This window comes from Lactuca saligna, chromosome 7, assembly GCF_052625555.1.
Source record: "Lactuca saligna cultivar CGN05327 chromosome 7, ASM5262555v1, whole genome shotgun sequence".
Taxonomy (NCBI): domain Eukaryota; kingdom Viridiplantae; phylum Streptophyta; class Magnoliopsida; order Asterales; family Asteraceae; genus Lactuca; species Lactuca saligna.
This window is the reverse complement of record NC_136423.1, coordinates 148413519-148428141: the sequence shown is the minus strand read 5'-3', so window position 1 is coordinate 148428141 and position 14623 is coordinate 148413519. Positions and strand designations below refer to the sequence as shown.

At 39.4% G+C, this 14623-nt stretch overlaps 1 protein-coding gene across 1 annotated transcript; it reads right to left on the bottom strand.

Annotated features, from left to right (window-relative positions):
• Positions 1-422: 422 nt before the first annotated feature.
• LOC145005738 (protein RER1B-like) lies at positions 423-2982 on the bottom strand. The gene is made up of 4 exons (XM_078964848.1): positions 2844-2982; positions 1959-2325; positions 1678-1858; positions 423-680 (listed from the first exon to the last, which is right to left on the bottom strand). The coding sequence occupies exons 2-4, from the start codon at positions 2303-2305 to the stop codon at positions 633-635; spliced, it is 576 nt and encodes a 191-aa protein (XP_078820974.1). The 5' UTR covers positions 2306-2325; positions 2844-2982; the 3' UTR covers positions 423-632.
• Between the last annotated feature and the right edge of the window lie 11641 nt (positions 2983-14623).

Here is a 14623-nt window from a genome sequence, read left to right as displayed (position 1 = left end):
AATGACTATTTTACTTTTATATTTAAAAGATAAAAATATGTCATCAATTCTCCCTTAGATTAAAAAACATTATTCATCGTGCGTTACAAATAGATATATACATACTGTTAGTATTTTAACACGTTAAGCTAAATATTTTTTTGGCTTAACCTATCACTTCATTCTGTCTAAGATCAAGTCAAAAGAAAATAGCCATATATCGTTGTCCAGATTAAGTGCGTTACAAATAGATATATATATACCGTTAATATCTTAATACATTAAGCTAAATCTTTTGGGTTAACCTATCACTTCATTCTGTCTAGATTAAATCAAAACAAAATAACCATATATCGTTGTCGTATTAAGTGCTAAATCCATTAAACCCATTAAATAAATAAATAAATAAATAAACAACCTATTTAAAAAATACTTAAAAAGGCTAAACACAAACAATTTGATTGATTAAACCAAGTTAATATAAGTGACAAAAGAATTTGTTTTCATTTTACTAGACTAGACAACTAGATAAGAAATTTTAAAAACATCATCATTCATGATTCATCATTACTTTTTTTTTTCATATCTTTTACATCGAATGCGCATTAACCATTCAAATCTAAACAACTCCATAAATACTACCATCTCTTTCACTAATCCCGAGACCCGCCAGCCGAAGATGATCTTTTACCGCTGTATTTCTGTTTATTACAACAATAATTAAACCCCAATTATAAACAAAACAAAAACAAATTATTTAGTTCTGGTTTAAATTTTATAAACAAATATTAAATAAATATATTATAGTTTAATATTTTATAGATAAAAACATTTTAAATTAAACCGCATATTAAGGTTTTTAATTATGTGAAACTTTTTGAATCCATTTGAAAAAATAAATTTATAAATTAATAAATAAGTATATATATATATTATAAATACATAAATAATAAAATGTTATTCGATTCTTATTTTATAAACTTACACTAATCTGAAATCCAACATAATAATTCGAGTAAATTACACGAAAGGTCCCTATGGTTTGGGTTAATTTGCCCGTTTGGTCCCTAACTTATTTTTTTAACTCGGAAGGTCCCTACAGTTTGTTTTTGTTGCGCACTTGGTCCCTGTCTTATCAAAAATGACTAATTTATCCTTGATTTTTTAATTTATTTAATTAAACACACCCCAACCTCACTTCCACTTCAACTTATCTTACCTACCCCACTTTATTTAAATAAATTAAAAACTAAAGAGCAAAATAATCTTTTTAGGTAAGATAGAGACCAAACGCGCAACAAAAACAAACTGTAGAGACCTTCCGAATTAAAAAAATAAATTAGGGACCAAACGGGCAAATTAACCCAAACCATAGGGACCATTCGTTCGTGTAATTTACTCTGATAATTCCGTGAAAACCAATCCAAAAATCCAAATATCCGAACCAAATTGTCCAAGGTTTTATCCAAATAATGAACAGCTCTAATATTAGATGCCACAGTGGATGCCATGTCACCTCACATGAGTCAAGAAACTGTGTCATATTGGATACCATAACGGATGCCACGTAGGATTCAACACCCGTTTATCAGATTTTGGCAAATGATGTTTTATACGACATTAACCAAATCTCAAATGCTTAAATATAATCAATCAAAAATGGAATAATGTGTTTTTTTTTTTGAATTGAATGCTGACCTGTTTCCCGATGCTGAATGGGATGTACTTGTATTTAACCATATGCATGATTTGGCGCTTCATTGTCATTGCAAACAATACAAACCAGTAACAAAGTAGTATTGGCCAAAACACAGGAACATCAAACATAGAAAAGAATGTCATCATAATCGATATAATGAAAGCCTTTGTAATGGCATACCTGTAATTTAAAGTTTCAAGTTTCAAGTTTCAACATCAAAAAGCAATATGAAATTATGGTAAATGATGTTTATGTTGATGTGAAAGGCTGAAATGATTACCAGAATTTAAACTCAGGGAGGCGTCGAATAAAAGGCTTGAACTCATCTGAGCCTTTTGTAGGTAACAAGGCACCATCTGTGGGGTCCACTTCAGGGTCAACCAAAGGGGACAAAAACCCAATCAACAAATTGAGTAAGTAGATTCCGAGTCCATAGGTAACAATGTAGAATCCTTGAAGATAATAGACACGTAATGCAAAGAGAAGTGCTAGAGTAGCTGTTGTGATCCATCTGTAAACTGCATGTGGAGTGGTTTTATCAAGGTAATACTGGAAAAGCCTTGAATATTGTCTCCATTGATCCAATGTTGCTTCAGAAGCTGTATTAGCACCTCCGATTCCCTCCATGGAAAGTTATCCTCAAAACCCTAATCATCCAAAATACAACTGAAATAAGCAGAGATATATAACACTTGTTTACATGAACAGAAGGTCTCCCAAAACTTGTATGCATTGAAATGATTTTCAAGCTGCTTATGAAGGTCAGAGTTGTTTTCTAGTGTTATTGTTTTGCATCTTCAACAACTGAAACCTATATGAAGTGTCCTAATATGTGTATCTTCGATAAATTCAATTGGTTTCAGTATTAATAAAGAGCAGCATAAGATTAGAATTGAGATGAGTTCGTATATCATTGATTCGACAAGATCAATTAGCAAGATATGAGTTTCATTCATTGCAAAAAACTAGACGAATTGCAACAAGGGAAAGCAACATAAACGCATTCAGGGAGCAGATCTGAAGTGAGGCATCGCGATTTACAGACATAAAGTTCGAATCGCGAAGATGAGTGATTGTACGCCGAAAACACTAGGGTTTGAAGATAAAATCAATCGATAAACACAAAGCTGATGAAATTAAAGAGAAAGGTGTGGAAACAGCTTACGTCCAATGAGGGAGGATCCGGTGAGATTGGGCGGAAGGACGGCGGAGGATCGATTTGAGAAATAAGAAACGAGAGTGCGTTGAAAAGAAGAGAGTCGTCGATTTTTCTCAGATGGGCGACGGAATCGGTTCCTCGGGGTTGTGACGGCTGCCGTGCGTTTCTTGCTCTTTTGGCCGTTTGTCTCTGTTATCCTCAGTTATCCAATATTAAACCGTCTATATTTTTGTCACAAAAACAATATTTTTAAATATTGATTATAGGAAATATTATTATAAAAAAAATATTAATTGTAGAAAATATTATTAAAAATGTGAAATAAAGAAATTATAGAAAAAAAATCTAATTGAAAAATATGAAATGTATTAATTATTAAAAATATTATCTATAATTAATACATTTTGTATTTAATTATGATAATATTTTTTATAATTAATAATTTTTATATGTGTCATTTGGCACATGTTAGAAAATACCTTTTAAAATTAAGAAAACATTAAATTATAAATTTAGCTAAATAAAAATCAATTGTCGATTACCAATTGCTAATAAAAAAATTCTATTATTAAAAATAGATAAACACAACCTAATTGGCTTGAAGATTGTGACAAAATAGCTTAAATTTGTATTTATACCTTAAAATATTCATGTATCTCATAACTAGGTGATAGACATGTGTGAACATAGATGCGGAAATATTGATCTTGAAAATAATTTTAAGGCATACACACATATGAATGAAATTAAAATTAAAAAATTACTAAACATAGCAAATATATATACCATATATTGTCACGTATACTTAAACATCATCCACTCAATCTTTATGACAAATATGGTATTTATAAACATTGAAGTATTTTTTTATAGACTATGTTAGTTGTCGTGTTTTATAAGTTCTATTTTTCATCCATCATTACTATCTTTTATACCCTCCTTGGTTGTTTTTCTAGACAACACAATATATAATTGTTCATGGGTGAACACGAGTCCTCACAAGAATAATCAAGTCCAGAAAGTGATTTACCTTGACTTTTTTTGTTTTTGAAATGTTGATTGCATGCATGCCTATCCCATTACATGGCCCTAGATTAATTAATTAAGATTATGCAACAACATTACTTATTTTAAACTTTAATTCATGATTTGGTAGTCTTGACAAGTTGATAGAGTTTATAAAACCAGGTGAGTATAACTCGTCGGTCAGAAAATTATATTGCTCAGAATTGCAAACTTTGTCCAAACTAAAATATGTTTACGAATCATCGGGTACCTGATTAAGCATATACTCGTTTATTTAGTCTAGTTCTTCATTTGTTGGTGCAAAATAACATGTTGATGTAAATATATGCTACTTTCAGTACTTTGTAATTCTCATAAGAAAGATGGATATACAAAATCAACAATCACCTTATAGGATCACTAACATCTTAATCAACATGTGCTCAAAAATTTCAAACTCTACTTGCCCATCAATTTCCTCATCCACAACACCATCACCAATCTCGTATCTCTGGTACACACTATGCAAATTCTTTAACTTTAACCAAGTGTTTCAGATGGCAACCTACTTGTCACCGTGTGTGTATATATATATATATATATATATATATATATATATATATATATATATATATATATATATAAATAACACATCACAATGTTACCAAAGTATTGACCAATTAAAAATGCATTTAATATATCTTGTCTACTTCCTTTTGGTATAACATATAGTATATGCCTAAAAGCCACCTCCAATTTAATGATCATAAACAACTAGGTAAAGAAGTCATGTAATCAAGGATCACTTAATTACAGAAAACATGAAGGCAAGGTAATACAGATAGAAACTTAACATGCTAGGATGTGATCTGCCAAACACTAGCGAAAACCAACTTCAATAATCCGTAAAAGTAGAAATCAACACATAGTATTAAGGTTCATCTAATCTAAACGAAAGTAAATGGTTATTATCTCATGATTATAGAAGAAACACTCATAATCATAAAGTAAACTAGGTTAATCATAGTAAAACTAGACAAACCGAATGAGGGTTCATTTAATCTAAACGAAAGTAAAGGGTTATTACCCCTAAATACTTACAATCATCATAAATGTTTCCCACTTATTTTGAACATCATTCATTTTGGGCATTCATACCACCTATGCCCTTTTATTTACCGCATTTCTTTCAAAAGTTATTGCCAAATTTGAAGTAACACGACTTTAAAAAGAAAAATACTTTATAACATAATTTTCCTAGAAATATAACTAAATTTATTGCAACCCACTTATTTTTTTGGAACATTTTTTTCTTTTCACTTTTTTTATATCTTTTCGCAACTTTTCAACCTTTTTTTTTTTTTTTTTTTTTTATCTTTTCTCAATATTTCAATCTTCGCATATAAAAAAGAAAATAATACTAACTTTATTATTATTATTAATATTATAGTTCATGACTTTCTATGAAAGTCATTGGGGTACTCGGAATTCCTTAGGCCACTAATGGAACCCATGACTTTCAATGAAACCCATGTAGCAATTTTCTTTTCATCTATCCAACCTTTTACAATTAGGTGGATAGATATAAATATCCCTACGGGGAATACTGACCTAGTCTTCAAGGCTACATATTGGTTCCACTCTTGAACTGTTAATTAGTTTTTATATAACTGGACTCAAAATGCAGAAACTAAATAGATAAAGTTGGAAAAGTAACTCGCTTTATTTTAACAGAATGGAACCATGAGATAAATCGTCACTGGTAGGCTTTTTATTGGGTCTAGGTATTCACCAAGCAAAAGTTATTATGCCCTTCTGTAACACCGTAAATTTCAAGATAAATTTTTCATTTAAAATAATCATTTTACTCTTAGAAACACTTGTTTAAAATCTTATTCATAGTCGATTTACAAAACATAACTCCATTTTCACTTGCATAGAAAACCAAGATCCTCAAAAATATGACTCTTTCTCTGGTGTGTACAATCAAGCCGGTGCCGTCCCGTGATACTGAAAGAAACCTGTAAAACATCAAACAAAACACTGTAAGCACGAAGCTTAGTGAGTTCCCCAAAATACCACACATAACACATATTAGCCACTCGAGGCTATAACTCTATGGGTCCGTGCACCCAAACTCTGTGAACCCTCAGGTTCTAACTCTGGGAACCTTCCGGTTCCAACTCTATAAACATGCACAACATAAATCACATAGAAATAATGCAGTACAACACATCACGTACATATAGCATACAAATACTCTAATCACATAACTCTGGTTACCTACTCAAGGTAAAGTATAGTGAGAAGACTCACCTGGCAAGCAGAAAGCAGATATCCCCACACTTGAATCTCGAACTCGCCACCGCCTAACATGTAAGGTAAATACTCTCATGAATATAACTCTCGAGGCTAGAATAAATCCTCTCATAACACCCTCTTATGGGTAAAAGACTATTTTACCTCTCTCTTGGCCCAAAGGCCACATCGCTGTCCAAACCCTAAAACTCAACGGCCAACCCTTGGTCAAAATCAAAGTCCTCAGTCTAGGTCAACCCTTGACTGACTCTACTCGCCGAGTCAACCCTGTGACTCGTCGAGTTCCCATAATCAGAACTTCCCCATATCGCGACTCAACTCGTTGAGTCACCACGAGACTCGCCGAGTCCCACAACTCTGAGTCCACTCACACCCAACTCACCGAGTCATCCCTTGACTCACCGATTCTCGACTCAACCAGGAAATATTTGGGACTCTTCGTCAAGACTCGTCGAGTCCAAGAACAGACTCGCCGAGTCTACGGCTATCTTCAACCTACTCGCCGAGTTGTTCATACAACTCGCCGAGTTCCAGGCCATCTTCATCCAACTCGTCGAGTCCACCCATGTGACTCGCCGAGTACCGCCGGTCTGAATACATTCCGAAGCATTCCAGGCCATGCAACTGCTCCAAGATATAGATCTAGCCTCCTACCACTCATCCATCACGTAAAGTGGCAAACTTTACGTGAATCCAAAGAGATCTAAGCCGTTTGCACATTGGGGCTAGGGTTTGGGACATGCAAGCTTCACTAAACACTCCAACACAGGGACTTTCATGCTCTCTGATTCTTCTCCCTTCCAGATCTGAGGTAGCAACCTCAGATCTAACCTCTAGACTTCCCATTTCATCCATAGACAATTTCTCACAAACCCCAAAATGAAGAAACAACATAATCAACAGGTCAAAAACGAGATACTACCTCTAAGTGATGCCCCAACTGCAATGCAATTCGAATCCAAGCAAAGCCCCTTGCTCCAAGCCTTCAATCTTCCCAAAATTCCTTCAACCATTACTTCTCCAAGCTCCAATCCACTCAAAAATGGTGCTTCTCCGCGATTTAGGGTTTTCTGGGGCTCAAGGGGTGATAAAGAGGCTGGGAGGAAGACATAATGATCATTATATAAGGCTCAACCCCGAGAATTAGGGTTTTCTCCACTCAGCGCCTACTCGCCGAGTCCAATACACTGACTCGCCGAGTCGGCCACTTAACACGCGACCAAGTCGCGACTCTACTCGCCGAGTCCACACATGGACTCGCCGAGTCGCTCTTTCCCAATTTACTCTTTTAGCCCTTCAACTCTACTCTTGATATTTCGGGATGTTACAATTCTCCCCCACTTAAATTAGGCTTCGCCCTCGAAGCCTACAGTAACTCAACTCCAGAATTACTCCCACAATGTGCCACCTGGCCTTAATCGGACCAGATCTCACAAGGCATACCCATCGAAACTCGAACACACTTTCCCTTTCCTTACGGTGTCCTGACCATTGTCTCGAACCGGGCACCAGATGCACCCTCTGATGACCACACACATCGATCCGAGAATTACCCATGAAGTATCACTGCCCCAAATCTCAACAATCACTCGACCCATAAGGGTTAGAAGACATGAACCATCGGATCCCCGATTCGAATCCCTCTCTATCCAATCCGTGACGACGGAAAGACCCACTCTTAAATCCCAGAGCAACTCCCATGAGTCCTCTTCTTGCAATCACACACCCATGCCGCACCAACCTTCGCACTCTCGGGTTAGGAAAACCCGTCACAATGATGACGTCTCTAACATCCCCAGGAGAAACCACCACTACGCACACAGCCCTCGATCAGAATCAAGTTGGGAGTCCCAGACTCCATCCCTACATCCATCCTGAGACTCTTGGCTCTACACCCGCGGAATCCTTCCGCGTCCTCAGCAGACATCCCATCATGATGTCATTCCATACCACTGTCACAGACACAGTGTTCGACCACCATACTCCAAATCATCCATTCTCACTACAACTTTCACTTCCGCGAATCAACACTTTCCCCAGTAAATGAGGATCCAACACTTCCTCCCATACAACAGCACAAAGGGTGGCATACCAATGCACTAATGATGGCTGTTGAAATAGGATAACTCAACCAAGGATAAATACGTGCCGCAACACCCTCCGAAATCTAATACACATGCCCGAAGCATGTCTTTGAGCGTCTGAATCGTTCACTCCCTCTGAGGTGTCCTCCGACATCATCAGGATAAGCTCTAGCTCATCACATATCCCTCTTCGAGACTGAGCACCAGGTCAGCTTTTGACTCCACAGCTGAGCCTCCAAAGGTCACCCAAATCATGATCCAAATATCCCACTAACTTCCTCCCCGTGACCACTATCCCGGCCCCGTGACACGCAAGTCACGAAATTCTCTTTTCCTTATGCAAGAAAGTACAATCCAACCGAGGATCGTCTCCACTCTGATCTCTGGTTTCTGCTGCGCATATCCCTTGCCATCTCACCACATTCCCCGACAGAGACGGGGACCCTAGTCTCGCCCCCGGTCCAACATCTAGGCTCCAAAAACTCAATACTAGGGCTACTCAAGCCCAAAACTCTTCCACATCATACACTGATCGGAGAACATTCCATCATCACACTCTCTTGCCATCTAGTGAGCACTACGACTCCCCGCGGTATCACAACACCCTCTGACTAGTGAGTACTACGGCTCCCCGCAGTATCACAACACCCTCTGACTAGTGAGTACTACGGCTCTCCGCAGTATCACAACACCCTCTAACTAGTGAGTACTACGGCTCTCCACAGTATCACAACACCCTCTGACTAGTGAGTACTACGGCTCTCCGCAGTATCACAACACCCTCTGACTAGTGAGTACTACGGCTCCCCGCAGTATCACAACACCCTCTGACTCCACTAGCTCGTGCTCCACAGATTATCATAGGCGGCTACCCATACTCGTCTCGAATATTCATCACAGACTCTGGAGGCAATCGTCATAACAGATGCCCACCCTTGCGAAGATCCACTCTCCCAAGTAATCTCCCTGGATGCCCATACTCGAAGGGCTATCACTAGTTCCATAGATACCTGATATACCACAAGTCGTCTCAACTCAAGATTCACGAATAACTTCGAAATAAAGATATCAATACCCGGATACCTCGGAACACCCCCACCAATCATCACAAGATCCTGCCACAACCACAGGTTTCCTTCCCCAAGCACCATATAGATGCAATAATACATTCCCTCTGAACCCCATAACTAGATCTTCATTTTTCCCAAGTTGCAACTTCGGTGTATTCAATTTCCCAACTGCAATACGAAGAAACGCTAACGCTACGAAATACGCTGATAATTCTCCGAAACCCTTTTTCCCGCCACTCAAAACCCAAACAAGGATACGCATACCGACCCGGGAGTTGGCTGCCCAATCATTCTTTATCTACTTGCCCCAACACTGACCAATACCAGATTCCTGACTAATAAACACCTGTCGTGGAGACATTCATCCTTCTCAAACAAGTACTTCCCGCATTAACTCACTCCGACCCCTTTCCTCGATCAGCAACATCTCTGGTCTCATGATTTCTTACCGCATATCTCTATACTCCACTTATGACTGCTCCTGACAAATCTCTGCTTTCTTACATACGGCACCCGGTTCTCCTCCACTTAGGGTTCAAACCGTCACCAAATAGCACACAACTATTCCATAACTATATTCTCCAGCAAAATCGCACCTGCCCCCGGAAAGTGCTACATAACGCCCGATAATCCCCCTTACGGAAATGAATCGACTTCATATACTCTGAACCTCTGATGAACTCCTCAAGAACTTCTCGTCACGTCTGCCTCTAGTCGTTCCAAATATCTTACCAATCTAGTACCAACAAATCAACTGCTCAATAACATCCCTGGCTCATAGACTGAACCATAAAATCACCGTACCCCTCACCTCAACTCATCAACCAACGCTCCAACACCGGGATCACCCCACGAACAAGGACCCACTCCCATATTCAACACCCCATGGATAGAAAACTCTCTGCACCGCTAAACTCGACTGAACTCCCCACTGATACCACTACCATACACCCGACTATACTCAATTAGGTATAGCGTGGCCCTCGACTATCTTAGTCCCAACTGACTATCTGCTCATGATAGATCACTGCCTCGCGGCACACATGTTACCTGATACTCTGGGGGGAAATCATCATCAATGACGACCTGCAGGGTTTACCCCTAAACCCAAAACCAAAACATCATGCTTCTCATATTCTCACACTTACATAATTAGTACCTCCCCGATCATAGGAGGTGACATCTCCTTTATCGACTGATCACTCAACTCAGATCGAAATTCTCCCTTCCACTGACTCCTTACTAGAATACTCTGAGGGACTCTCGATCTCCCTCTCAAGGGATGCCTCTTCGAACTTACTCGTGACCGAATAACCGGAGAAGCACAAACATCATTCACTACGAACCATGGTACTCCTTCCACGACATCTCTTCTCAATATGCCCCGATATATGGTACCCTAACCATGACATCACTCCCCAATTCGCTCCGATGTATGGTACCCGGACCATAACATCACTCCTCAATCTGCTCTGATGTATGGTACCCGAACCATAACATCACTCCTCAATCCGCCCTGATGTATGGTACCCGAACCATAACATCACTCCTCGATCCGCTCTGATGTATGGTACGCAAACCATGACATCGCTCCTCAATCTGCTCTGATGTATGGTACTCGAACCATAACATCACTCCTCAATCTGCCCTGATGTATGGTACCCGAACCATAACATCACTCCTTGATCCGCTCCGATGTATGGTACGCAAACCATAACATCGCTCCTCAATCTACTCTGATGTATGGTACCCGAACCATAACATCACTCCTCAACCTGCCCTGATGTATGGTACCCGAACCATAACATCACTCCTCGATCCACTCCGATGTATGGTACTCAAACCATAACATCACTCCTCAATCTGCTCTTTAGAACCTTCAGAATACTCCCTGTATCAAGTATGGGTCCTCTGCTTTCAGTAGTACGGGCCCATACTACCTGCCACATCTACTCATACTTTCCACACGGACCATCCCAGAGCTTCTAAATAGCTGCTCGACCTGCTCTTTCACCAATCCCGTTGCGCGTGCTCGCTCCATAGCGAAATTCTCTATTCTACAAGCGCACTCATCTGGATAGGGTTATTCCCTAGGCTCTTCCGTCGTCCTCCCACTTCTTTGCTATCAGCTGCTGAAGAGCTCCTAATGATGCCAGCCATCTACCTCCTGAATATCGTCATATTCACTTGGTAGCTGACTCCCATCATCGAGAGTTCCACAAAGCACAAAGCAAGCAACATTCGAGCATCGAAGGATACATAGGACTCCCTCTCTGTGATAACTCCACCTTCTCAGCTCATCCTCGAAAGTACCACCGAACTCTGTAACTCTACCCCTCATGGGTTCTAACTGGATACTCTCACTCATCACATACTTAAAACATAACACATATAACAATGAGTCCTAGGCTAAGGCATCACAAATCAGGCCACTCTAGTCCTAACATATGAAATACCTAGCCTGTCTCTAGCATGCAATAATATCTCATAAAGTGCATCATACATATCTCATAACACAAAAATAAGGGTATTTTGGGAAATCACCGTTCGGGCTCTGGCTGATTGTACACACTGCTCCTTCTTGCTTTCTCTTTGAACTCTTATTCACTTTTAGAAAATTATTTCTTTAAAAACTTTTCGTACTTCCTCAGTTTGAGTCCAGATTTACCCGAAGGCGCATCCGAATCCCTCAAACCAAGGCTCTGATACCAACTTGTAACACCGTAAATTTCAAGACAAATTTTTCATTTAAAATAATCATTTTACTCTTAGAAACACTTGTTTAAAATCTTATTCATAGTCGATTTACAAAACATAACTCCATTTTCACTTGCATAGAAAACCAAGATCCTCAAAAATATGACTCTTTCTCTGGTGTGTACAATCAAGCCGGTGTCGTCCCGTGATACTGAAAGAAACCTGTAAAACATCAAACAAAACACTGTAAGCACGAAGCTTAGTGAGTTCCCCAAAATACCACACATAACACATATTAGCCACTCGAGGCTATAACTCTGTGGGTCCGTGCACCCAAACTCTGTGAACCCTCAGGTTCTAACTCTGGGAACCTTCCGGTTCCAACTCTATAAACATGCACAACATAAATCACATAGAAATAATGCAGTACAACACATCACGTACATATAGCATACAAATACTCTAATCACATAACTCTGGTTACCTACTCAAGGTAAAGTATAGTGAGAAGACTCACCTGGCAAGCAGAAAGCAGATATCCCCACACTTGAATCTCGAACTCGCCACCGCCTAACATGTAAGGCAAATACTCTCATGAATATAACTCTCGAGGCTAGAATAAATCCTCTCATAACACCCTCTTATGGGTAAAAGACTATTTTACCTCTCTCTTGGCCCAAAGGCCACATCGCTGTCCAAACCCTAAAACTCAACGGCCAACCCTTGGTCGAAATCAAAGTCCTCAGTCTAGGTCAACCCTTGACTGACTCTACTCGCCGAGTCAACCCTGTGACTCGTCGAGTTCCCATAATCAGAACTTCCCCATATCGCGACTCAACTCGTTGAGTCACCACGAGACTCGCCGAGTCCCACAACTCTGAGTCCACTCACACCCAACTCACCGAGTCATCCCTTGACTCACCGATTCTCGACTCAACCAGGAAATATTTGGGACTCTTCGTCAAGACTCGTCGAGTCCAAGAACAGACTCGCCGAGTCTACGGCTATCTTCAACCTACTCGCCGAGTTGTTCATACAACTCGCCGAGTTCTAGGCCATCTTCATCCAACTCGTCGAGTCCACCCATGTGACTCGCCGAGTACCGCCGGTCTGAATACATTCCGAAGCATTCCAGGCCATGCAACTGCTCCAAGACATAGATCTAGCCTCCTACCACTCATCCATCACGTAAAGTGTTAAACTTTACGTGAATCCAAAGAGATCTAAGCCGTTTGCACATTGGGGCTAGGGTTTGGGACATGCAAGCTTCACTAAACACTCCAACACAAGGACTTTCATGCTCTCTGATTCTTCTCCCTTCCAGATCTGAGGTAGCAACCTCAGATCTAACCTCTAGACTTCCCATTTCATCCATAGACAATTTCTCACAAACCCCAAAATGAAGAAACAACATAATCAACAGGTCAAAAACGAGATACTACCTCTAAGTGATGCCCCAACTGCAATGCAATTCGAATCCAAGCAAAGCCCCTTGCTCCAAGCCTTCAATCTTCCCAAAATTCCTTCAACCATTACTTCTCCAAGCTCCAATCCACTCAAAAATGGTGCTTCTCCGCGATTTAGGGTTTTCTGGGGCTCAAGGGGTGATAAAGAGGCTGGGAGGAAGACATAATGATCATTATATAAGGCTCAACCCCGAGAATTAGGGTTTTCTCCACTCAGCGCCTACTCGCCGAGTCCAATACACTGACTCGCCGAGTCGGCCACTTAACACGCGACCAAGTCGCGACTCTACTCGCCGAGTCCACACATGGACTCACCGAGTCGCTCTTTCCCAATTTACTCTTTTAGCCCTTCAACTCTACTCTTGATATTTCGGGATGTTACACCTTCAAACTATACAAGGTTGAGTTTTTATCTCATGATTTCACTAGAATTGGAAAACCACAAATACATTATAAAAACTGGCTCTCAAGTAAATCTTAGAGTTCTCCTTGAATCATCTCACATAATACTAGAAAACTATTTTCATTGAAATAATATCAAAAATTTACAAATGTACTAGAAATTTCAAATTAGACTATTTTTGCAAGTCTATATAATATACTTAAAATTTTTAAAATCTAGCATTTTTCAATAAGAACTTTTTAATGCTTAAAATTCTTTTTCAACCTCTGTAAGTCCCCAAAATTGCTTGTGTATCAATCAGATCCAATTGATGGTGCGGAATCCCAATCAATTAGATGATGTCAGATCAATATAGAAGAGAATGAGAAGAAGAAGATGATGAATCTAAAGATGTATTAAATATGAATGATGTTCCTTACAATAGATTCATGCACACACACACACACACTCTTCTCTCAACTTTCTCTCTCTTCTCTCTTTCTTTCCTCTTTTCCAACCGTACACTCACATGCACTCCTCTATTTATATGGACCTCTAGCCATACACATGTGTACAGCCGCACACCCTATGTACGACCGTACACACAAACCGCAAACACATACAACATTACATAAAAATATATTTTCCTAGAAAATCAAAGTATAAACCATATTTTTGACCCAACAATCTCCCCCTTGGTTTATAACTTTCTTTTCTAATTGGCCCAACAAACTCCCCCTACAAAGTAGCTGGCTTTTCTTGT

Coding starts and splice junctions, on each gene's coding strand:
- LOC145005738 (XM_078964848.1), bottom strand. CDS start 2,305: ATGGAGGGAATCGGAGGTGCTAATACAGCTTCTGAAGCAACATTGGAT. Junction 1,859..1,958: donor CTCCCTGAGTTTAAATTCTG/GTAATCATTTCA, acceptor TTTAAATTACAG/GTATGCCATTACAAAGGCTT. Junction 681..1,677: donor CATTCAGCATCGGGAAACAG/GTCAGCATTCAA, acceptor TGTAATAAACAG/AAATACAGCGGTAAAAGATC.